Source organism: Xyrauchen texanus, chromosome 32 (assembly GCF_025860055.1).
Source record: "Xyrauchen texanus isolate HMW12.3.18 chromosome 32, RBS_HiC_50CHRs, whole genome shotgun sequence".
Taxonomy (NCBI): Eukaryota; Metazoa; Chordata; class Actinopteri; order Cypriniformes; family Catostomidae; genus Xyrauchen; species Xyrauchen texanus.
In genome coordinates this window covers 33,233,841-33,260,600 of record NC_068307.1, presented here as the reverse complement: position 1 = coordinate 33,260,600, position 26,760 = coordinate 33,233,841, and the positions used below count along the sequence as shown (strand labels likewise).

Below are 26,760 nucleotides of genomic sequence, written 5' to 3'. Positions count from 1 at the left end.
AGCTGTATCAGTGGGAATTTCACACTCACATACACACACACACACACACACACACACACACACACACACACACACACACACACACACACATACACACAAACATATGCATAGGCATACACACACACACACATGCATAGGCATACACACACACACACACACACACACACACACATTAGCACCAGCTGTATCAGTGGGACTTTCACACTCACATACACACACACACACACACACACACACACACACTCAAATATGCACACCCGCACACACACGCACCCGCACCCTCACACACACTAGATCAGCTGTATCAGTGAGACTTTCACATTCACACACATCAACTCAACAGCAATGTAAGTAAATCTACACAAATATCACTCACATTAACTTATAACGTATATGTATGTTCGTGTAATTTACATGTTTAAGAATGAAAACGACCATTCCAGTCTCTGAATCAGATTTGTGACAGTTTGTGTTGTTTTTATGGGTGTGAATGCGGCTAATGCAACAGGTTAGCATAACATCCGTTTCGTCATTTTCTATCGACTTTTAATAGCGTTTATTCCTCGAATTCAGTGTGTTTTATTTTATATTAGTTTAAATGATGTAGGAAATATATTCCAGGCAATGTTTTTGTTTATTGTTGAGTTTTAATGAGTTTTAGGAAATATGATTTCGCGTCGGCTACATGCTAACGGCTATCAGTTGTTTCAGTCTGTGGGAAATGTACACATCGTTAAGCGACTGATAACAGTGTTTATATGTGTCGATTTGTTTGTCTTAGTTGTGAAGTTAAAATATAAGATATTTATAATATAATAACATTATAATATTAAATATATATTTAATATATATATATATATATATATATATATATATATATATATATAATACATTTTATGTTGACGTCGAGGTGAGAAACGGCGAAGTATAAAATAAATAACATTAAATTCGACTTGTTTAACGCATGATTAAGATTTATTATACTGAACTAACTCAACGACTTATTGAGAATTAATTTACATAATTTCAACAGCCTGATCATAGTTCAGTTAATATGAACTCATCCCATGTTTCTTTTATAAGAAACTTGTACACTTTATATAGGAGTGTTGATAACAAAACAGACTAGTTTGTAAGATTTAGCTAAATTATGATAATTTCCTTCACATTTCAGCAGCTTGATCCCATTTAAGCTACTGTGAACCAAAAGAACTTTCACTTATAACATTAAATTTTATGAAACTTTGATTCATTTAGGCCTATATTCACACATACACACTCATATGTATCTGTATCTATATGTTCATGAACTATTGATCTGTTAAGCATTATTATTCTGTTACAATAAAGTGTTAACCTTTCTTTTGTTTCACAAGATTGATCCGTTTAACACAGTTTGGATTTAGTGAAAGCAACACAACTAAAATGCATGTGATTTAATGTCTGTGTTTCAAAACCAAGTAAGCTGCTTAATAATACAGCAACATCACAGGTACATTTGTAAAGTGTTTTTGGGCACCATAGGCAAAATACTGTAGGTAGGCATCCTAATAGGTTTTAATTATACCAATGATGCCAAGAAATGCTACCTAGGCAGCTCATGAGGTTTTGAGACCTCATTTGAAACTGATTTTTTTGAATTTGGATCATACTCATCTTTTGTTTTGAAGTCTTTTGAATGGGTCCATCCATTTCTGAATCACAGATCAGTCAGTCTGTGTGATTAGGGCTGTGGTCATCATGTGGTTGGATTTATCTCCAGCTATTAGTCATATTTAGTCGTAAATGCATGGAGATTGCAAGAGTTATTAACAAGCATCAATAGAAAAGTTGATCAATTTTGCATGTACGTCTCTTTAATAACCATGCTGCTAGGGCTGTCAACTGGGTTGTGAAATTAAATTGTAATTTTTACTTTAAATATGACCAAAATTCAAATTAAATTCAACATTTTAATTTGATTTTCAAATTTGACATTGTTTGAATACATATAAATTATAGAGTTATATTTTCGCAAAGAATATTCCTGGATGTTAAAAAAAGAATGCATTGCATTTAAAACTAATGTGCTTAAGATGAGAAAAAAAAGAATAAGTTGTTCATATTCTCAAATGCTATGTAAAAAGGCTGCTGATACCTTTTAGGGCTCATACACTGAAAACACCATCATGTGTTTTGAGTGCTCTCTTTGTAGCAGATGACAGCGGGCAGAGCACTAATTCACTTTGTAGCACAAGGCACAAACAGACTACTTATTTATTTAATTAAATTGCAGCCTTTTGCGGTTTAATAATTACATTGGGTTACGTGGCGACTTGTTTTTCCAAAGGTGAGAAGTACTGTCAGAAACAAACAGAAACTCCAAAATGAAAGCTTCTGCCAAAACAAAAGCTAAATTTAAATAGAAAAAAAAAACATTATACTCTTTAGTTAATTAGCCTAATATTCACTGTAATACTATTACTTTAACTACTAATAATTATAAATCAATAGTAATTGTATTATATTGAAGCACATCTGTGATGCTCTGTTATGCAGTAATTTTTGGACAAAAATAACTCCAATGTTGTATTTGGGATTGTGCTTTGAGGTTCTGTATAAAAGCACTTAATTTCATTAAAAATAATACAGTATTATGTTGAAAATGAATTGTTCTTTTTTAAATTGTTTAGTTTTAATGAATTTATTTATTTGCAAACCATTTTGATGACAAATTTAAATATAAAAACGGAAATCGGAAAATACCGAAAAGGAAGTATTGGTGCTCATACTCATTCTCAAAAAATGGTATTGGGACATCCATAGTCATAAGAATTGTTCGTTCGGGAATAATGTTGCACTGATCACACTGTATGCTTCACATTGTAGATTCAAAAGAACTGGCTCAGAAGAGTCATTTTATATTTTAGTACAGTGTTCAGTCCCTCATCGGTGAAAATATGCACGTTCAAGAACCATTAATGAAAATGATTTGGTTCTGGATGGATGTCCTGAATGGTTGTGCTCTTTTAAAGGGATAGTCCACCCTAAAATAAAATTCAGAAGTCTAATAAATTATTCCATGAGACTCATGATTGTTATGAAAGCATATGAAAAGGTTTGGTGAGAAACAAACCAAAATCAAATGTATTATTTCGTGAAAATTAACGACTGTTGATCTCCTGCTCGCGTTCATGATAGGGCATGAGAGCAACAGTACACAAAGCCCTCTCGTGACATTGGGGTGTTAAAGCGAAAACCCGTTTTTTTTTATCTAAAAACAGGTCTGCCATGTGATGGGAACAACAGAACACAACACAGCTGCACAGAGAGCAGAACTTACTAAACATGTCTGAAGAATTTTTAGTCAAAGACATGATGCATTTCTATGCCCAGCCTTATTTTTATTTAATTTTTTTGGACCAGTGCTAGTTCACAGTAGACGGAGTTACCTGTGTGATGCTGAAAATAGAAATGTACCGTCGATCGTCATTTCTGGTTAGGACAAAAACTCTGATTACCATAGAAAATATACCTTTTATCGCATGTCCCATGTACTTGTACATTCTTTTGAAGCTTGAAGAGGTGGTCACCATAAACTGCCATTGAATGGCAACACTGAGAACACAATTTTTTCACAATTTCTCCCTTTGTGTTAAGAAAAAGAAAGAGTCATATGGGGTTATAACAACACAGGGGTGAGTAAACAATGACAATTTAAATTTTTGGGTGTACTAATCCTTTAAGGCTAGACATAATGTAAGATTCAAGAGAAAACTGTAAAATAGATTGGAATAAAATGTAGCCTGTATCAACCAGGCTGATATGTGGTTTATTGGTCGATCTAAATCTTTATCACCACTTGATTGGGCTGTTAAAAAAACATCTGTGTGGTGCTGCGATTTAACTACTCTGAGGTTTAATTATTTTTGAGAGCACTGAAGTTTACAGTGCTCCTGCTTTATTAGTAGTAACTGAAAATTCAGTTCATCTGCCATGATCATCACATGATCTGAAGTGCCTTCCACAGCTTGGTGTGGAATGCGTGTGTTTTTCTTAGGTCAATATTGAGATCAATCTTCTTCTCCATATGTGTTCTGTCTCCTGTCTTCCCTCTTCCCTCTTTATCGTAACAAGTTTTAAAACTCATGTGCAGCATCAGACAGAGTAAAAGCTGAAGTCTGGATTCTCAGAGGCCCCAAAAATAATTTAATCCACATTTAATCCAAATGTCTAAATGTCATTGGTTGGCAAAATATCAAAGCAAGATTGATCTGTTCTTTGTTTTCAAAATGTTCTTTGTATATTCCTGTTTCGTGGTTTGTAGAGGTGCAACAATACCAATTTTTGTGTCCATCGATGAGACAAAGTTGAGAAATGTTTAACTTTATGCAAATGAAGAGTGACTTTCGGGAGCGACAGCCAATACGCGAGAAGATGGTAGAGCTCACGTGATCCTAATATTTTAATAATAATATTAATTGTAAAGGTTAAAGAAACAGCATTGTTTAGACTCTCCATACACACCACTAGCGACCTAACCGCCAGCCACACATGCAATATTGAGTGTAAATTTATAACATTATGATTTGTGTTATATAACCCTGGAATTAATTCTAAAAAATGAATTACTACAGCTGCGAGGGGATTTCTATTACTGCTGCTGAGAGAGAGACAGTAAATTTGGCATCTTATCCCATTTTACTGTCTAAATCAACTGTTCTCAATTTCTTTCCTCTTCTGGAAAGTCATTCAAACGTAATAGTGGATTTTTTATTTTGCTCTTGGAGCAAATGGGTAAGTGAAAATATATTTGCTGTGATCTCCCATTCACCGCTGTATAAGTTTACCCTGCAAACGTTTACTTAGCATTCCAAAACCTGGAATGTGAAAAAGCTCTATCTGTTAAAAAAATCCTGGATGACTGGCAAACATGCACCACACGTGCACGTGAATGAATCCACATTTATCAGGTAAAGATGGATAAAATATAAAGAAAATGATGATCAAGATTTAAATGGTTTAAATGCATTAAATGTTTCTCATGATTTCAAACTGGTCTTAGAAGCACTTTGCACACATGTGCAACCAAGTCATTATATTAATGTACTCATACTCGAAATATGAAATGATGACACCAATAGTATCGGCCTGATATGAATACTACTGAGTAGTATCAGTGCATCTCTAGTGGTTAGATTTCTATGTTGTGTTTTGTAAACTCACATTCAGTTCCACTTGTAAAGTCCCCTGTGGTTTTTGTTTATACACATCTGTGTGTAGATATTTTTTTTCTTTTTAGGAGCACACCCATTTTGTACGCTGCAGCATTGTGTCACTAGGTGGCAGTAGAGCTCTATATCCTGTTTTCTTCACTCATTTGAAGTATTATGTTGATGTAACATTACATGTATGTTTTTAGACTCTTACAATATAGAACATAAATCATATTACCAGCAAATACTATGACAGGCAATCAAGAATACATAACATTTGCTAAGCTAGGCTTTAATCAACAAGAAATTGGAAATGCTGAATCAAGGAAGCCATATAAGTGATTCTCACAAAACCTGTCAATACATTTCCTGGTCCTATATTAATCCAAAGTCAAATTAAACTAATTTGATTTTGCATATAGAAAATTAAACCATGGGTGGCTTCTGAATGTTGAAAATATGGTATGTTGAGTTGAGTTTGAAATGCAATTTATGTTGATGCATTTAGCACAATAATGCAGGTCGATTTAGTAATTAGAGAATAATTTTTTTTTAGTTAAGGACCTAACAAAAATTGACCATGGTTTGCTATTGTAATATTGTAGTAACCCTGACTCCTGTTGTCACCATGGTTTCTTGCAGAAATCATGGATTTGATACAGTTAACCATGGTTTTACAACAGTAAAACTGTAGTTTCCATACAGTAACCATGAATATACTAAGGTATTGTAAGCTTGCCAGTAACTGTTAATTTTGTTGTTACTATGATTTTACTACAAATACCGTGGTGGTTACTGTAGTAAAATCAATTTTAGGAAGTGCCAACATGTTGAAGTGTTTTATTTTTTTTTATCCCCTTTTCTCCCAATTTGGAATGCCCAATTCCCACTACTTGGTAGGTCCTCGTGGTGGCATGGTTACTCTCCTCAATCCAGGTGGCAGAGAACAGGTCTCAGTTGCCTTCTGAGATTGTCAATCCACGCATCTTATTACATGGATTGTTGAGAGCGAAAATCACTAATCACAACCACGAGGAGGTTACCCCATGTGACTGTCCACCCTAGCAGACCTGACTGGAGTCACTAAGCACCCCCTGGATTTGAACTTACAACTCCAGGGTTGGTTGTCAGTGTCAATACTCGCTGAGCTGGGGGGCCTGAGTAGCTCACCATGTTTTAACTACAGTAACCAGCATTATTCTCTCTCTTAGGGGGTCATAGGGATTACCGTAAACACTCATATAAATGGGCACCATACAATTTATGCAAGTGTGTCGTTATTTTTTCCTCATTGAAATCAGCATACATCTGCAATATAGGCACATTTTTGGTTCATGTTAGCAGCAATTCCAAATTCCAAGCTTTTACATGACATATATTTTTCAAATGAGATGCTTTTAATGAATTAGCTAACAGTTCCAGATTAAAGGGTTCAATATTTAAACTTAATTTTTTTAATATTGGTGTTGGCCCAGAAATCCTATATTTGTGCATCCCTAATAAATAAATAAAATGTATATATTTCCAAAGTAAGAATACCCTATTTGTTAACAAACACTTCAACAGGGGCCTGGGTAGCTCAGCGAGTATTTTTAATTATCTTAAATTTTTTGAGGTTTTCTCCCCAGTTTGGAATGCCCAGTACCCAATGCATTGCCTCCACTTCTGTGGCTGTCAATCCAAATCCTCCACAGTATTAATCTGCCAGTAGATTGTGGCTATCCACTTTGTAATGCAATCGTGAAGCTGCATTCATGATTCGCATCAGGTTGGCAACACCAGCGTTGAGCACTGCTTTGAACTCACCGTGCACCTTATATAAGCTGAAAAATACTTGATTTTTATCACAAGTCACATCTGTGCTTGTTTTGTACATTTAAATAGTGCTAAGAAATCTTTTCTCCATCATTTTGTCACTGAGAGGGAAGCGCTGTTAGAGATTCTTTTATTTACTGAGAAAACAACCTCTGCGGCTCTATCAATGGAGAGCGCATAACGGTCAACTAGCGTGTTAAGAGCGTGTTCCGCCCATAGAATGTCTATGGGACTGCCATGTATGCTAAGCTTGTAGGCTCTCCTTGGTATAAGGGCTGTGGCGTGTGTCCCAGTGTAATAACTCTGGGTGGACACATTACAAATATTTTGACCCTTCACACCAGTGTTTATGCTGTATTATTGATAAATGCGTTAATCGCGATGAAGAAAATGTAATTGGTTAAATGCTTTATATTAATCGCATGTGTTAACGCATTAATTATAACAGCTCTAAATAATATATACAGTACTTTTTTTTATTCTATATGCTACTGACAACATTTCTCCCAAATAAAAATATTGTCATTTAGAGCATTTATTTGCAGAAAATGACAACTGGTCAAAATGAAGATGACGCAGTGGTTTCAGACCTCGAATAATGCAAAGAAAACAAGTTCATATTCATTTTTAAACAACACAATACTAATGTTTGAACTTATGAAGAGTTCAGAAATCAATATTTGTTGAAATAACCCTGATTTTCAATGCGTCTTGGCATGCTCTCTACCAGTCTTTTACATTGCTGTTGGGTGACTTTATGCCACTCCTGGTACAAAAATTCAAGCAGTTTGGCTTTGTTTGATGGATTGTGGCTATCCATCTTCATCTTGATCACATTTTTCAATGGGGTTCAGGTCTGGAGATTGGGCTGGCCATGACAGGGTCTCAATCCACACCTTGATAGACCTGAATGTGTGGCATGGTGCATTGTCCTGCTGGAAAAAACAATTCTCTGAGTTGGGGAACGTTGTCAGAGCAGAAGGAAGCAAGTTTTCTTTCAGGATAATCTTGTAATGTACGTGCTTGATGATCTGGTTATTTTGACCATTTTCTGCAAATTAATGCTCTAAAGGACAATAGTTTTATTTGGAATTCGGGAGAATTGTTGTCAGTACTTTATAGAATCAAAAGTGTTAATTTTACCCAAACACACCTATAAATAGTCAATCCAAAGAAACTGATAATTTTGCAGTGGTTTCTTAATTTTTTCCAGAACTGTATATATATATACACCAATCAGCCAGAACATTAAAACCACCTGCCTAATATTGTGTAGGTCTCCTTTGTGCTGCCAAAACAGCGCCAACCCACATCTGCTATTCTTCTCACTACAACTGTACAGAGCGTTTATCTGAGTTACCGTTGACTTTGTCCATTCAAAAAAATTTGGCCATTCTCCGTTGACCTCTCTCATGAACAAGGCATTTCCATCCACAGAACTGCCACTCACTGGGAGTTTTTTTCTGAGTAAATTGTAGAGACTGTTGTGTATGAAAATGAGATCAGCAGTTACAGAAATACTCAAACCAGCCTGTCTGGCACCAACAATCATGCCATTCGATTGTCTAATCAGCTAATCGTTTGGCTGCAGTGTATAAAGTCATGCAGATACAGGTCAAGAGCTTCAGTCAATGTTCACATCAACCATCAGAATGTGGAAAATATGTGAGCTCAGTGATTTGGACCGTGCCATGATTGTTGGTGCCAGATGGTCTTGTTTGACTATATCCACAACTGCTGATTTCCTGGGATTTAGAGACACACACACATGCAGCAGTGTTTTGTGTTGTGCTGAAAAGCAAACCGTGTTGTGTTATCTGAGAAGTTGTCAAATAAAGACTTGTGTTGAACGTTTACCTGACCCTCACTTCTTCCTTGAGAAGAAAGTCAGAGACACAGCGTCCCGTGCAGCCCAACAACTGGCTCAACCAATAGAGTTTAGGTTAGTGGACCATTAGAAATTGGGAGGAGAGATTGGAAAACCTGTTTGAAAACAATCATTATTTTCAGATTCATGATGCTAATGGTACAGAAATGACATAATAATAGACTTTTAATAAATGTTCAATACATCCATTGTAATCCCATTCTCACTCATTCATAGGTCCGCCCCAGGTGCAGAGGGTTCCGCAGGGATGTCAGGAAATAATCGCAGGTTGCAGCAGACGCAGGCGCAGGTGGATGAGGTAAGACACACAGCATTTATGCGCAGTCGCTCTGCAGTAAGAGATTTCCTTGCGTCTCTCATTACTGGGTTTGAATGGGGAAACCGCCGACTTCATTTCTATTACTCATTATGACATGGTTTTCTTTTGGGGGGGGGGTTCTTTGCAGTCTAGGACATCATGATCAAAATACATAAAGTTTGGAACAGTAACCTAATCCCTTAAATGTAAGGACTACTCATGTCAGTAATAGAGTTGGATGCACTGTCTTGGAAATTGGAATATTTTCATTGTCAGGTGTAAGACTGCTCCCAGTGACTACAAATAAATTACCACTGTAAACAAAATGCACTTCTGTTTTTTAGGTGGCGCAACCAAATAGGGCTTGATATAAGATATATTCACAGCATTCACACTAATGTAAATATCAAAATCCATTTACACTGCCATTAATATGACTTAATATGGTAGTACAATATATCTAGATTTGGTGCCAAATGTAAATTGAATATAATATTATATACATACTGTATATAGCCCATAATATATACAGTACATAAATCCCTAACCCAGTACATAAATCACTCCCTCTTAATCTCTCTCTCTTTAGCAGTCAGCACTATTTTTCTATCTCGTCCTCTCCTCACCACTGATCATATTTTTACTTTTTGCAGATATTTACGCTTTAAATGACCCATGACCACTTCTGTCAGTCGTCATCATACAGTCTGGGGCAAACTCATTGGCTGTCGTCTGTTATGTAAAACCTTGTCACTGTGGTTATGTAATTGAAACATGGATCTGCACATGCTGACTCTCCCTCCCAACCCTGATCTCTCTTAAATGGGCGGGGCGGTGTTGCAATCCAATGTATCGCAACAGGGTTTGTGGAGCACTGGAGCGTGTGTGTGCGTGCGTGTGTGTGCGTGTGCGTGCGCGTGTGTGTGTGTATTATATACACACACACGCACAGACGGAATTGTTTGTTTAGTTGCCCTAGTCTTTATGTAATTGTATTGTAAGATAGGTTTTTTTTCCTTTCCATTTCTTCCTGTGTGTCATAAAACATCTGCTGAATTAGTTTGTAAGTTGAAAATGTACAAATTTTTGCCAGCAAATCAGGCTCTGGAATTCGCCCAACTACTTCAGAACTGCAACTGTGTTTCAAATCCTTGTGCACTGCTTATCTAGACTGCTTACGGGGCATTAATAGGTGCATTTTTAAACTGTTCAAACAGTGAATTTGAATGTTGGTCATTAAAAACATGGACTTTTTTTTTCCCCCAACATCAAAATGTTTTATGAAAATGTGTTTACCAAAACACATTGTCCTCCCAAATATTTTATTTAAGCAATATCACACGAGCAAGAGTGCGATATGGCCCTACATAAGCACTGTTGTGTTTAACTACGGCACTCAGCCTGTGGACAAATCACAGCATTGCTGATGTAGGGCCATATCGCACGATTGCGAGTGTGAACACTTCAATGAACAAGTAAATTAGGAAAAATGGAGTACCGTCATAAAAACGGATCAGAATCTGCTGTTGCTGGTTCAATCCAAATGATGTGTCCAAGCCTCTGTAAGTTATTAAAAAATGTCACTTCAGAACTTGTATCATGGCTTGTGCTGTTTCAAACAAGTTATTGGATAAACAAGTGTGTGTGTGAGAGAAACACAAACACGCACGTATGTGTGATCACCTGTTGCCACACCCAAGCAGAGATGCTGTCAGCTTTCTCAGTGGTAAAATGGCCATCCAAGCGGAGGTGTTCCTCTCTATTTCGCGGTAGCTGGTGTGAGTAATTTCCTTTAGATACCGCAAGAGAAAAATTAAAAGTACACAGTCTTGTGCCTTCATCTTATTGTCTGATTTTCAAAGATTTTTTGCTTCAAATCAGAGTTTGGAATTTTGTGATTCACCTCAAGCTGATTTGTTTGGTTCATGGCTTAGAATGCTTTTATAAAGGATTTTATGAAATACCTATGGGAAAAAAAACACTTCCTGGAACCTGGATGGCTGAAAAGTGGGCGAGCACTGTTGCACTCTATTTACATGCAATAAAAGCCACACAACTTTTATGAGCACAAGCCTTTCAATATAAATGACTAGAGATGCTGACTTTATATTAGGATGGTCATCTGTGTATACTTATAAATTCATGTGAAATGTTCCTACTGCTCGTCTGTTTTTTTCAAGACGTCTCTAGCTAGCCTGCCAATATTTTCACGCTGTAAAATTGATAAATAAACTCCTTTACAGTCCAAACTACTGTTTGTTTGCATATTATGTATATTACTTTCCCAGCCTCTGGAATCACTATTCCAGGGCTTTGGTAAGATTTACTTACGGCCTGCGGGCATTTCTTGTTTTCACAGGTGGTGGACATTATGAGAGTGAATGTTGATAAGGTCCTGGAACGAGACCAGAAGCTCACTGAGCTGGATGATCGCGCTGATGCCCTGCAGGCTGGCGCTTCTCAGTTTGAGACCAGTGCTGCCAAACTCAAGAGGAAGTACTGGTGGAAGAACATCAAGGTATAAAACTAAAGAATAAATGCTGAAGAGTTTAGAAACGTTACCATTCTTTCTCGTATCCCAGCTGAATATGAAGATTCGACTAACCAACAAAGAAAATTACACGAGATATCTGCAGATAATTATCTTCTTGGCTGATGTTACAAAGCAACACACCCAAACTCGAGGACCCAACATAGTCAACAAATTACAATATCTACCTGTTTGTCTCTCTCCAGATGTGGGCCATTTTAATAGCCGTGATCGTGATCATCATTATCATCATCATCGGTGAGTATCTCAATATTTTATGGCCTCTTTAAATGGTCTTCACTGGATGAAAATGACAAGCTGATCCTTGTGTTTTTATATATGGGAGTTTCTTCGAGTTCAGACACTTAAGCACATTTTTGTAATTTTTCCTGCAAGTCATGAAAATATCCACCACATCTCAAACTCTGACTTGCTGAGGCTAATCACAGCTAATGTTATATGTATGCTAAATACACAAATCATATTTCCACCACTTTTTCTTTTTTTATAATTTGGCAAAATTACAGCCTGACAACATTAAAACAAAACAATAGATTATACCATGAGTTTCCAGTTCAGTTTTAATTCTATCTTCATTTAACTAAAGGCGGGTGCACACTGTACAATTTGTTATAGTTCTTTAAGATAGCTGCTTGTCAGAGTGTACATTATGAACGCATTGATATCGCCATGCCACACTGTGCGACATTATCTCAGTCTGCACGATATCCATCGTAGCCGACTGCGGTCCCAATCGTCCTGATTAGTGAACGTGACTCACGTTACGGGAGCTTTTTTTTTTTCTCTCTCTTAAAGTCAGGACATCAGTATTTCCATTGCTCCAATACCACGCCAACATGAGCATAGGCTAACATTTACAAGAAAGATGGATTTTGTAAAATAGGCCTATAATAAGACAGCTTGATCGCAAATACAGAAAATGCCAGATGTTGAGAATGAACGTGAGTGCAGGAGGTAGCCTATAGGAATAATGCTACCACAAGCAAATATTCATTGTGGAAATAAAAATTACAAACTTTACTGTTCACATTGGAGAAAACAAAAAAGGTGGGTTATAGTACGTCTTTCTCCTCTTTTAGATTAGTAACCTATATGCCATGCAAAATTTCGAAAATGTATGTATGCTGATAATATATCGTCCTTGCAAATTTGCTATGCCGCCCTCTACATTGCGAGTAAATAACTCACATATGCGAGTAAATTTCGCACTGTGCAACCAAAATATTTCTGTTATTAACCACTGGGAAATAAATATTAACATTTCACTCGCCAGTGATAGAGTTGTGTAGTGTCGAAGCTCTGAGGCCATTTTACTGAATAAAACGCAGTTGATTAAGAAGCTGGATTCAGCCAGGTCTTTCCGTGCATGCTGTCTCATGCACACAGTAAAAAGCACATGTGTCTCATTCAGTTGAACTGAGCATCTTAGGGAACCGTACCGTCACAAGAGCAGCTCTTTTGAGAGCGTGTGAAGATGAACCACTTCTCAAGTGCTCTGATGTGCACACAGTCTACAGAGACTTGCGCCAAACTCCCGCGAAAACATAAACAAGGTGAATGCAAAGTGCTCCAGTTTCACTTAATGGCCATGTAATTGCAAAAAAATTTTTTTTACTATTATATAATATTATAGCTATAATAAATAAATTTAACTAATTTTATTCTTTTTTCATAATTTGTTAAATTTTGGCTTTCAATCAATAAATAAGATGTTATATTTAATATATTCTTTTGTTACATGTTTGTTTAATTACATTATGGTTAGTATTTACATTTATTTGTTGAACATTTGCTAAAACAGGTACTGTCTCTTTAACAAAACCGGCATTTCTGTAAAGAGCGTCTGTAAATGACCGCATGTTAATGGGAGCGACACAAATGGCTTTATCTCATCCGTGCTATGCCTGATTAGAAATGTTTCTTTTTTTTTTTTTTTTTTTTGGACCAACAACTGTTAAGAACAGAAAAGTATTGAAAGAGAGACATTATTCAATGACAAATGGATCACGTGGATCTCATCTTTAGACACGAATCACACAGAACAATTTTTAACTACACAATTATTGGGGCATGGGTAGCTCAGTGAGTATTGGCGCTGACTACCACCCCTGGAGTCGCGAGTTCGAATCCAGGGCGTGCTGAGTGACTCCAGCCAGACGATTACTGGTGAATGAAATGTAAACATTTACCAACCAATGCAAGCGATGCCTCTCATTGTAGTGGAGCGTTGCGCATAGAATAAAAGATTGTTCTTGGGATTTCTGAAGATCGCAATGCACCTGAAAAATCTATAATTTTACCCACCCCTAGAAATCTTTGCATTTTCCAACAAAAACGTATTAGTATAGACGTGGCCTAAAAGAAAAAAGTTCAAATCTGTTTGTTTTAAAAAAAAAAAATAGAAGAAACAACCGTATGCCTTTTTGATTGTTAAATGTGTCCGAGCCTCAGGTCCTATGATTAAGTATTGAAAAATTATTTTTATGTTGGTTATAAAGATAATTACTCCTTTTATGAATTTCTCTTCTCTTTCAGTCTGGGCGACACAATCATAAAGATGCAGAGATACAGAGAGAGAAAACTGGTTATGATTGGAGGAAAAGATGAGAATATAAAGGATTGTCAACTTGGGAATGAAAGAAAAATAATGAATGTTCTTCCAAGATTTTCTAACCTGCTGATTTTCAAAAGCATATTTTGTAAACTATTCTTAATAGTTTTTTCTCTTTTTGTTTTTAATGTCTACGATTTGAATGTGTTCAGAAATGCTTACTGTTTAACATTTTGAAAGACACTCCTGTCTTAGAAACCACAGAACAATAGCTGACCTTTGACTGTGTAGAAGTTAAAAATGATCCAGAACCTCATACTAATAGAAGAGAAATTCTCCTCTCAGTTGAAGGCCAAAACACATTCACCAAATACAAGGAAAAAATCTTTACTAACATCACATCTCTTGGATAAATGGCTTACGGGCTCTGTAAGGAGCCTTAAATCAAATACTTTCACTTTGTTGCCTTTGAGTCCTTCAGTGTCAACAATACATTAAGTATTTCCTGAACAAGCACAGAAATGCCATTGAATGCCAGAAGTGCCTTTTGACAACTAACTGCCAGAATAATCTGTCATAAAAATAGAAAAATTCACTCTGATTTTTACTAAGAACATCTGCTCAAAATGATATTTAAGCATTTGAGATATTATGGAATAAATGTTTTGAAATAATTCCTTAATTTAACTGCATTATATTTGTATTGCCATATGTAGAAATAGTTTGCCAGGAATGATCTTTGCTTAATTAAATTTCAGCAGTACCTTCACACAAAATAGTGAAAGGAATAAATTATGTTTTCTTGCTCATAGTGCCAAAACCACATTTTATGTTATGTAAGCTTTTTGTATGTATCCCATTGTGTCTCACATGTAAATTGTAAACAAGTGCAATTCTATACTGCAGCCTTGTAAACTATCAAGCCTATTGAATTGCCAATGTTGGCTCAATAAAACTTTGATTTAACATACTACTAGTATATATCCAGTGGTAGACTTTGCCTTCTCAGTATGTGGGTGAGAGAGAATGTATAACCTTTATAACTTACAGTATAGCTGCAACAAGGAAATAGAATGGGTGATTTTAAATTAGGGGAACTTTTGCATCACTTATAGATTTTCTAGTTCTAAATGATAGATTGTTAGCTTTGAACATTTATTATTGGTCTACTCATTTTTCCAAAATTAGAAATTGTATATTTGCCCGAATTTCTCTACTTTTGCCATGTGCTAATATAAATGTGCACTTATAAGAACTCATATTTGGAATTTATGTGTACAGTAACCAATTTACTAGTCAATATGATCTATCTAGAGTTGAAGTCCAAAGTTTACATACACTAAGGTTGAAGTTTTTTTCGTTTTTTTTAACCACTCCACAGATTTCAGTTTAGCAAACTATAGTTTTGGCAAGTTGTTTAGGACACCTACTTTGTGCATGACGTGAGTAATTTTTCCAACAATTATTTACAAACAGATTGATTCACTTTTAATTGGCTATATCACAATTCCAGTGGGTCAGAAGTTCACATACACCAAGTTAACACTGCCTTTATGCAGCTTGGAAATTCCAGAAAATTATGTAAATCCTTCAGACAGTTAGCTTCTGATAGGAGGTGTACTGAATTGGAGGCGTACCTGTAGATGTATTTTAAGGCCTATCTTCAAACTCTGTGCCTCTTTGCTTGACATCGTGGGAAAATCAAAAGAAATCAGCTAAGACCTCAGAGAAAAAATTGTGGACCTCCACAATTCGGGTTCATCCTTGGGTGCAATTTCAAAATGCCCAAAGGTACCACATTCATCTGTACAAGCAATGGTACATTCTGTACAATCATTCTGTCTCCTAGAGATGAATGTAGTTGGTGCGAAAACTGCAAATCAACCCCAGAACCACAGCAAAGGACCTTGTGAAGATGCTGGAGTAAACATGTAGACAAATATCTATATCCACAGTAAAACAAGTTCTATATCTACATGACCTGAAATGCTGCTTGGCCACTGCTCCAAAACCACCATAAAAAAGCCTTGCAAGTGCACATTGGGATGAAGATTTAACTTTTTGGAGAAATTTCCTCTGGTCTGATGAAACAAAAATGTAACTTTTTGGCTATAATGATCATCGTTATGTTTGGAGGAAAAAGGGTGAGGCTCGCAAGCCGAAGATCAGCATCCCAACCGCGAAGCATAGGGGTGGCAACATGTTGTGGGGGTGCTTTGCTGCAGGAGGGACTGGTGCACTTCACAAAATAGATAGCATCATGAGGAAAGAAATTTATGTGGATATATTGAAGCAACATCTAAAGACATAAGTCAGAAAGATATAGATTGGTCACAAATGGGTCTTCCAAATGAACAATGACCACAAACATACCTCCTACGTTGAGGCAAAATGGCTTAAGGACAACAAAGTCAAGGTATTGGAGAGGCCATCACAAAGCTCTGACCACAAGCTGATAGAACATTTGTTAGTGTGTTAGCAAGGAGGCCGACAAACCTAACTCGGTTAGACCAGTAACTTATTGTGAGAAGCTTGTGGAAGGCTACCCAAAATGTTTGACCCAAGTTAAACAATTTAAAGGCAATGCTACCAAATACTAAAAGTGTATGTAAACTTCTGACCCACTGGGAATGTGATGAAAGAAAGAAATGCTGAAATCATTCTCTCTACTATTATTCTGACATTTCACATTTTTAAAATACATTAGTGATCTTAACTTACCGAATACAGATAAAGTTTTCTACGAATAAATGTCAGGAATTGTGAAAAACTTGAGTTTAAATGTATTTGGCTAAGGTGTATGTAATCTTCTGATTTCAACTGTAGTTCTTTTGTAAGACTTTTCGTGTTTTGTAGATATATGCATTTATAAAATACCTCAAGAAAATTGCATTCAGGTTAATACAAAATAAATTTAAGATTCAACATCCCAAACATTTTTTTCTTATCTGTTTTTAAATACTCAGAAAAAGTAATTTCCACGTTCTCAGCCCTTGACGTCATACCAAGACGTGAAGCCTCCCAGTCTGTAACAACGTTTTAAAACACATATTTGACAAATCAATGTAAGCACAAAAAGTCTAATCGCACTCTTATAGCAAAATAACGCGGAACAAAGGCACACAGAGTCCGCACGTGGTCGTTATAACGCGCGGTCTGGATTGTTTTGATCCGTTGTGTAACATGGGGATACACGTGAGTCCAACAGCATCACCGGGTTTAGAATAATGACCACGCCTCCATGTTGGCGTCTTCAACAATCAGAGGATATCTATTGGAAACGCCGCCACCAATGAGCATCGAGTAGGCGCGGCTTCGACCGATTAAACTCACGTTGGAATAATATGTAGCGCTTCGGCCGCTAATGTAATCGAGGGATGCACGAGAAACTAGAACAAGCTTATTATTGATCATTGAATATAATCAAGCGTCTTTAACAGATATCAAGCGTGCTAAAGAGTGGATTTGTGGCTTTAATGTTGGTCTGATTCTAACGGAAGTTTAACAAGACAAGAAACGCAGGAGGAAATCCAACACGGCGAGCTGCTTCCATTAATTTCCACTGAGCTTACACACACACTGTTGTTGTGATTTAAGGTATATTACATATTCATTACATTATTAGTGGACTATATCACTTACTAATGATAATTAATATTTACAAGTTGTATTACATGTACAATATCCGTTTGTGCTTTTCCTTATGTATCACGTTGTCTTTTACTTGTTCTTCAGCGCATGCGTAGTGGCCATCTATCTAGTTTGTTTCTAACTATGTTGAAATAGGACTTAAATCTCATTCACATGGAAATGTTTACATTTTGCTTATTCAAGTCTGGAAGCCTACTTCTACTAATTTAACTCACTCATTATTTTAACATGGGGTATATTACTTAATTGTATTTATTATAGTAATGTTGCTCTTTGTCTTGTATTTATGGGCATTCACTGATTAATTAAACATTAAATATAAAATAATCTGCTTGTATTTTTTCTTGAAACCTCACGTTGTCTTTTTGCACATGCGCATCGCTTGCTCACTCGCTGGCTGTGTCTCGTTTGGATGGTGGGTCCTCCGTAGGTCCCATCTGTCGGCCGCATACGTCATCGAGGCTGTCTCGTTTGAGTAAAGCCCATAGGACACTTCGAATGGGACCTTTCACGGAGGGTGCATGAGGTGTATCCTTCGTTGGCACTCACAATACTTTGCTTCAACGGAAATGTCTGAAAAGCAAATGACGCCAATTTGCACGTAAATATGATGTTCAAACGTGCAGAGTATATAAAATATATAATTATATTAATATATAATTAAAATAAAGTATTAGACTAAAAGTACAACTGTAAAATCTATTTTACACTATCTTAACTAGTTATATCATTTACACTATATCCTAAAATATACCTCATACATTCCCTTCCAGAGTGACCTTTCACTCGCGCTTGAGTGGCGTGTTGTCATAGCAACCGTGTTACGTTCCGTTTACATTTGTCTTACGAAGGCCGTCTCGTTTAAACAAGGATTATTTAAAGGAGGACACTCGGTATACTGCAGCCTTCAAAAGACGCGTACTACCTAGCAAGTAGCCTTCCAAACGAGACACAGCCACTGTCGTGATTTTAAGCTATAATAGTACAGTACTTGTTGCATTCATTTTTGATATAGTAAATAGGCAATGATTTGCTCGTGTATTTTCATTTAGCTTGGTTTATGGATGCCCTATTCATGTCCTGCTGCGCATACGTAATTGCGCACCGCCCCTGTAACTTGTTTTGTGGTGTTGGCAGCTCTGTTTGAGATGTATAGCTCAGTTAAGGTTCTTTTAGGGGGCTTTCACACTAGCACTTTCACACTTGCGCACCCCGGTTCGAATGACGTCAGAGTTCGGTTCGTTTGGATGATGTGAACGCTGTCTTCCGAACTCGGGTGCGCACCCGCGAACCGTACTCGGGTCCGCTTAGGGGGCTTTCACACTTGGTTCGATTGCCTGTTCCGAACCCGAGTTCGATTGCTCCCCCCTGCCCCCGATGGACTGTGTTCACATTATATATTTGTATCCGAACCGCGGTACGCTTGCGTCATCAAGCTGCAGCTGGTGCGTAATCGTGTTGCTTGATAACCGCGAAATGAAAAGGCGTCAAAATTCAATGAATAGACTTGCTCAGTTCACATTTGTTCTTTTTTTTTTAACCTTTGGTTTTGTTTTCAACATCAAGATACAGAAACACACTTGCCTCTCTCTGCCGCAAAAATACTGAAATCGTTCAAAAGACAGCGGGCTGTCCGCCGAAGATAATTTTTGCGAAGGCAAGCAGAAATCATCTCTCTGCTTGCAGTGCGTGTGCGTCAATCCCGCTTTTCGTCAAGGTAAGTGTATACACACGCGCGCACGAAAGTAAACCCTTTCCGCTCATTTTGAAAGTGACGCGTGAGACTGACGACCACATTATACGTCATCAATAGAGGTTCACTTCCGTGGTTTGGTTCGATTGCGTTCATATCAGCAGCGAACCGTACCCCAGACCACCTTTTTTTGATATCAAGAATTGATTTCTTACTAGTTATAATTCCGAATACACATATCAGCTTTGTATTTATATCATTTTTGATATCAATAATTACATTGTTACTAGTAAAAATGTGAATTCTTGATATCAAGAATTACGTGGTTACTAGTAAAAATGTATATTCTAGATATCAACAATTGAATTGCTACTAGTAAAAATTTTAATTTTTGATATCTGAAAATGTATTTCTGATATCAATATAATTTCAGATATCTAAAATGGCTTTCTTACTAGTAACAATCACATTCATGATATCAGAAATGAACATTGTCACTAGTGAAAATGGAATTATTGAGATCAAAAATGAACATTGTTACTAGTAGCAGTTCAATTGTTGATATCAAGAATAGACATTTCAGCTAGTGACAATTGAATTCTTGATATCAAAAATAAAGGTTTTTACTAGTACTAATTGTATTTCTGATATGTGAAATTGGAATTTCAACAAGTAAGAAATCAATTCTTGATATCAACAATTGATTTTGAATGGCAGCCTATGGTGACATTTCACTAGTGAAAATACAATTACAGATATCAAGAATTATAGTTTTTACTAGTTGAAATACAATTCTTGATATCTAGAATGAGCATTTAACTAGTAAAAATGTAATTGTTGATATCAAGAATTAGCATTGTTACTAGTGGAAATTTAATTTCTGATATCAAAAACTGCCACTGATACTAGTAGATATCGAATTCCTGATATCAACAATTATCATTTTAACTAGTGAATACTGAATTGTTGATATCAAGAATTCATATGCTGGAAATGAATAAAAGTTAAAACGGCTTGCCATAATCGAACCAAGTGTGAAAGCCCCCTTAGAGAATGTCTTCCTCTCTGCAGACTCGTGTCAGTGCATGTGCGTGGCGGGAGCGTGCATCAGTGACCGTGACTCTTCTGCAATTACACTCCCTTGCTTCTGTATATAACAGATATGTATATTGTAAAGTACTGTGCAAAAGTTTTAGGCACTTGTGAAAAATGTTGCATAGTGAGGATGTCTTCATAATGCCATAAATAGTTTATCACAGTAGTGTGTGTGTGTGTGTGTGTGTATACATACATACATTGTCCTTTTGTGTATTCTATATATACTTTAATTTCTATTCTGTTTTTATTATTTACATTATATTTATTATCTCTGTCTTGATGCTGTATTGTATTGTTTGTGCACTGGAAGCTCCTGTCACCAAGACAAATTCCTTGTATGTGTAAGCATACTTGGCAATAAAGCTAAATATGATTCTGATACTCTCATGTGGGTTTGTAAAATGAGATCCTGTATTTGGTCTCGCAATACATCCTAACGGGGAGAAATTGTAGCAGCTGCATATTCAAATAGGCCGAGAGTGATGGTTGTGATGTTAGTGGCCTGGAGCTGCTCTCTGTCATAGTTTAAAGAGTGTTTAGAGGTTCATTTTTGCAATATTTAAAAACTTAAATTGTACTTAAGGAAAATTATGGCTAGCCTTTGGCATTGTGACATTTCCCTTAAAATTTGGCATGTAAAGAATGTCGCAATGCTTAAAAAATATTTTACTAAATAGACTCTTTTGGTCATTTGTCAAACTTTTTAAGTAGTTATATTTATCTTAGATAGGCGGATGGCAGACTAGCTGAAATGTAAAGTGAATTTGATTGTCGATCATTGCCACCTACTGTAATGTTGTGAATGTGCTAACGGCAAGTATTCGTGTCACTTTGAGAAGGGTATAGCTGCAGGCATTGCTCCAAAAAGTGACGTGAGCTCCAAATTGCCAATAAAGACATAGGGAGCTCCTAACTTAAAAAGCACAAAATATTGAAAGCTGAAAGGGCTTATTAGCCATTAAATAGGCTCTTGGCAATTTTGGATCTGAGTGGGAACCAGGGGAAACTACCACTTCTGTTAATCTGCCAAGCATACATGGTTATCAGCTAAAGCTGATTACATTAAAACGGCCAAAGACGCGTCGTTTAATCAGCCTGACTAACATCAGATTCGAGATTCAACACCTTATATTACGAACAACCAAGTTGTTATTAACAGTTCAAAGAGGAAAACCCCCCTGTAAAAATGCATTTAGAGAGGAAATACAGTTTTAAGAGCCTTCCATTCCAGCTAATATTTAAAAGTGTTGGTCTCATGAAAACAACACCATAGCGCAATAATTAATTAGAAATACAAAATTCTATTCTGCATAAACGTTCTCCCACCAAATGTGACGCAAAAGAACAAGACGAATTTCCAACAAATGCAAGTAGGTATTATTGCAACGGGGTGGAAACTCCAGAAGGGGGTGGGGTTTCTCCAAATGGGGTTTGAGCTCACTCCAAAAGGGGAGAGAAGGGTATTGCTGCAGGCAGGGCTCCAAAAAGGGGCGGGAGCTCCAAACCACCAGCAAAGATATAGGGAGCCCCTAACCAAACCCTTTCCCTAACCTTAACCGTGAGTGGAAATGAAGCCCCCTTAATGGAGTTGGCAACCCCCTTTAGGAGGAACTCTGCACTCTTTTGGAGATTCTGCCCCCATTTGGAGGTCTTTGGCTTGCAGCTAAATGGGTAAGGTTTAGGTCAGGGGCTCTGAATGTCTTTGCAAGAGGATTTGAGCTCCATTTTTAGAGTTCGGCCTGCAGCTATATCCATCTTGACAAATGACCCCTTTACACCAAATGCGACCCAGTAGGTATAGCTGCAGGTCAAAGACCTCCAAATGGGGGCGCAATCTCCAAAAGAGGGTGGGGTTACTCCAAAACCGGGTTGCACCAACTCCAAAAGGGTTAAGGTTAGGGAAAGGGTTAACCTGTTAACGTGCACCCCCTTGTTTTGAGTACAAGCCTAAAAGTGCAAACTCAAAGTACAATGGCTGTGGTTCATCCCCACATTGTATTACAGGCATAATTTTGGTCTCTTTTGAAAGGAGACACTTGGAAACATTATACAATAAACAGTATCTTTTCCTTGTATTTGACTTCCAATCATAATCGAGTTGTTATAGCAGTGTGTTTTAATGATCTCCTGTGGATTCCAATCATATAATGAGGCAGAAAGCAGATTATTGGCAGGTGATGATAATGGGATGTGTACAGCTCTTCTGCAATTACAGATACAGAACTTTTCAATAATCTTATTCAAATATCAGAGATTGCATGTAGATAATCGACAAACCATATATTTTGTAATCTTCTACAAAAAAGTCTCAGCAGTCAACTGATTCGCAACCGATATGCTTATTCATAATTTGTCCTAGGATGGGATGGGATGGGGAAGTCCCTGTCATGTGGGCACTGAGGAATGTATGATGTCATCTGGGGCAATGGTGGCTCAGTGGTTGAGGCTCAGGGTTACTGACCAGAAGATTGGGGGTTCAAGCCCCAGCACCACCAAGATGCCACTGTTGGGCCCTTGAGCAAGGCACTTAACTCCAGGTTGCTCCAGGGGGATTGTCCCTGTAATAAGTGCACTGTAAGTCGCTTTGGATAAAAGCGTCTGCCAAATGCATAAATGTAAATGTAATGTAAATGTCATACCTTCCTCTTTATCTTGACCATATTTGGACAGAGAAATTAACTTGTGCTTCTAGCTTCGTGAAGGTGTGGAAATCAACTTCATATCGCATAATTTAATGGAGAATGAACATCATTAATAATTCTTTATAAAGTAAATATGAGAATATATCAACATTTCCATAAATGTGCACACTGTTGGACTAAATGTTCTATTGGATGTATTGGGAATTTTATTATGTATACATCGACATTGTATCGGCCACTCTGCTCTCTAACTATCTTTATGGGCTGTGGCCATTGAAAAAACCCTAGGTCTCAGAATAAGTCAAAGTTGTTTACAAGAACACAGTGTTAAAGGGATAGTTCACCCAAAAATGAAAATTCTCTCATCATTTACTACCCCTCATGACATCCCAGCTGTGTATGACTGTCTTTCCTCTGCTGAAAACAAGCAAAGATTTTTAGAAGAATATCTCCACTCTGTAGGTCCATACAATGCAAATGAATGGTGGCTAGAACATTGTAGGTCTAAAAAATATATAAATGCAGAATTAAAAATAATCCATAAGACTCCAGTGGTTAAATCCATGACTTCAGAAGCGATAGGATGGGTGTGGATGAGAAACAAATCAACATTTAAGTCCTTTTTACTACAAATACTCCTCCCTGCACAGTAGGTGGCGATATGCTTCGGTTCTGAAGACATGGATTAAATCACTGGAGTTGTATGGATTAATTTTATGCTGCCTTAATGTGCATTTTGAAGCTTCAAAGTTCTGGGCACCATTCACTTGCATTGTATGGAGACATGTGTTGGTTAATTTAAGTTTTTTACTATGTGAAAAAGCAATGAATCCAGTAACTGGAAATGTTTGTTTAGTGCTTTATGGTTTGGTGGTAATGCAGTATTCCTAATAGTACCTGTTGCAAAAGATCTAGTGTGCCTTTTTCTTTTTAAAGCAAAGGAGGCATTAGAAGTGGTAAATAAACCAATACTTGTGATATTTACCCTTAGCAGATTCCTTTTGAAAGCACTTCTCTTGTATTCTGTTGAAATATTTTGTGACCTATTCATAAAGTTCCATACGGCAAGCCTAGACACATTTTTGCCAAGTTATCATACATAATTCCACGAGTTGACAAGTGCTGTGGGCCATTTGTAGTTCATGTAGAGCTTCTATATGACTGTTGTAGACCAAAGACTGTCCATGTTGTAATATAGTAAGCAATAATAATAAGTGGACTGGCGGCTTTCATTTATGTAAGCATGTGACCTTGTTTCTTCAAGTCTTTTTTCAATCCAACACAAGTTTTAGTACCTGACCTAGAGCCTATTTTGAGAAAAACTGGGTCAGACTCACTGTTCACACAGTAACAGGCATTACGTAGACAGGTGATGACCCGTCCCTACTGTATATAAAGTGACCCAATCATTTTATTATCTTTACCCAGGTAAATATAACGAAATGCCAGCCAGCTGCCAATTCATAATATAAATGGGGCAGTAATTAGTGATGTTTGTCAAGGCAATCATAACTATCAGTATTGCTCATACTTGGAGAGTACATTACTCTCTGTTTATGACTCCAGCTGGGTCTCCTAAGCAACCAAATTGGCCCGGTTGCTAGGGAGGGTAGAGTCACATGGGATAACCTCCTCGTGATCACTATAATGTGGTTCGCTCTCAGTGGGGCGCATGGTGAGTTGTGCATAGATGCCGAGGTGGATGGTGTGAAGCCTCCACACGTGCTATATTTCTGCAGTAACGCACTCGCTCAACAAGCCACGTGACAAGATGTGCGGGTTGGCGGTCTCGGACGCGGAGGCAGCTGAGATTCGTCTTCCACCACCCAGATTGAGGTGAGTCACTACACCACCATGAGGACTTGGAGCGCATTGGGAATTGGGCATTCTCAGCGATGAGCTAAATAATGCTCAACAGTGAATTTCACAAGTGTGCAAATTCACAATATTAACAGTACAAGACAGGCAAAATTTTCCTTACTTTTTAAGAAATGTATTGTCAAATACCCCTTATTATTATTATTATAATACAAATAAATAATAATTTTGTTGTTCATGGTAATTGATGTTCATGTGGCTTGCAATGAAAGTGCAAAGATTTAAGAATTATTCAGAAAAAATGTTGACATTTATATTGATAAATACTTCCCCCGCAAGTATTTATCTGGACAATCTGCCCTACCTCTGAAACAAAGTTATCCAAGAGCGCTGGCATCTAACACGTCACACCGCAGGACATGTCATCTTCCCATCAAATACTCATATCTGTTTCTCTTGCAGTTCTCTGAACAGTCGGCATCAATGGAACCACTACGTGAACACCGATCAGATTCAACCTTGTTAAAGATCATCAGACACATGGATTGCTCTATCAAGAAACATTGTTAATGTGGATAAAGGTAACAGAGCATCTCGATATCGGAGCAAAGGATCCATAGAGGAATTTCATAGGGGGATGCAAGGAGGAGACAGCTATCCAGATGGAGAAGAGGAGTGCTATTCTCCAGGCTCTAGCGAGCGAGTGGGACAGGCGGACCAAACAAACAATGGTCAGGAGCCAGCCACCAGCGGAACTGGGTCTGGATCGGGCTCAGGGGGGGAGGAGGAGGAGGCCGAGGACCGGCGAGGAGGAGCCAGCGAAGGTGAGAGCTCGGCAGGGTGCGAGGAGAGCAGTGGAGAACGTTCCGGTGGCGAGCAGACGCAGGATGATGTAGATATGAACAGCGGTGACGACTCCAGTAGCGGTAATGACCGCATTGGTGGATCACGACATCATCATTCGTCCTCGGCCAATTGCAGTCCTGGAAGTACCACAGGATCAGGCAGCACCAAGAGGTACAGCATTCACTATTATTATTATTATTATTATTATTATTATTATTATTATTATTATTATTATTATTCAAAAATGCTATAGACTGGGGGCCTGGGTAGCTCAGCGAGAATTGATGCTGACTACCAAGCTTGGAGTCAAGAGTTCGAATCCAGGGTGTGCTGAGTGACTCCAGCCAGGTCTCCTAAGCAACCAAATTGGCCCGGTTGCTAGGGAGGGTAGAGTCACGTGGGGTAACCTCCTTGTGGTCACGATTAGTGGTTCTCGCTCTCAATGGTGCACGTAGTAAATTGTGTGTGGATCGCGGAGAGTAGCATGAGCCTCCACATGCTGCGAGTCTCCATGGTGTCATGCACAATGAGCCATGTGATAAGATGTGCAGATTGACTGTCTCAGAAGTGGAGGCAACTGAGACTTGTCCTCCGCCACCCGGATTGAGGTGACTGCACCACCACAAGGACCTAGTAAGTAGTGGGAATTGGGCATTCCAAATTGGGGAGAAAAAAAATGCCATAGACTTGCATTGAAGGAAATGTCTAGAGACT

The 26,760-nt window shown here is 37.6% G+C and overlaps 2 protein-coding genes across 2 annotated transcripts in view; both read left to right on the top strand.

Annotated features, from left to right (window-relative positions):
- The first annotated feature begins 179 nt into the window (after positions 1-179).
- On the top strand, positions 180-15,268 carry vamp3 (vesicle-associated membrane protein 3 (cellubrevin)). Its single transcript, XM_052101022.1, has 5 exons — positions 180-347; positions 9,115-9,196; positions 11,556-11,714; positions 11,933-11,984; positions 14,283-15,268. Coding segments are annotated over exons 1-5 (315 nt in total). The 5' UTR covers positions 180-345; the 3' UTR covers positions 14,303-15,268.
- A 2,338-nt stretch (positions 15,269-17,606) lies between these two features.
- Positions 17,607-26,760, top strand: part of per3 (period circadian clock 3) — a 45,295-nt gene continuing 36,141 nt past the window's right edge. Inside the window, exons 1-2 of the mRNA XM_052101020.1 lie at positions 17,607-17,895; positions 25,663-26,217. Of these exons, the coding sequence (XP_051956980.1) occupies positions 25,838-26,217 (380 nt within the window). The 5' untranslated portion in view covers positions 17,607-17,895; positions 25,663-25,837. The remainder of the gene's footprint in view (positions 17,896-25,662; positions 26,218-26,760) is intronic.

Bases quoted from the DNA above. Each gene is read 5' to 3' on its own strand.
- vamp3 (XM_052101022.1), top strand. The intron at 9,197-11,555 runs GTAAGACACACA...TTGTTTTCACAG, and splicing joins CGCAGGCGCAGGTGGATGAG to GTGGTGGACATTATGAGAGT. The intron at 11,715-11,932 runs GTATAAAACTAA...GTCTCTCTCCAG, and splicing joins ACTGGTGGAAGAACATCAAG to ATGTGGGCCATTTTAATAGC.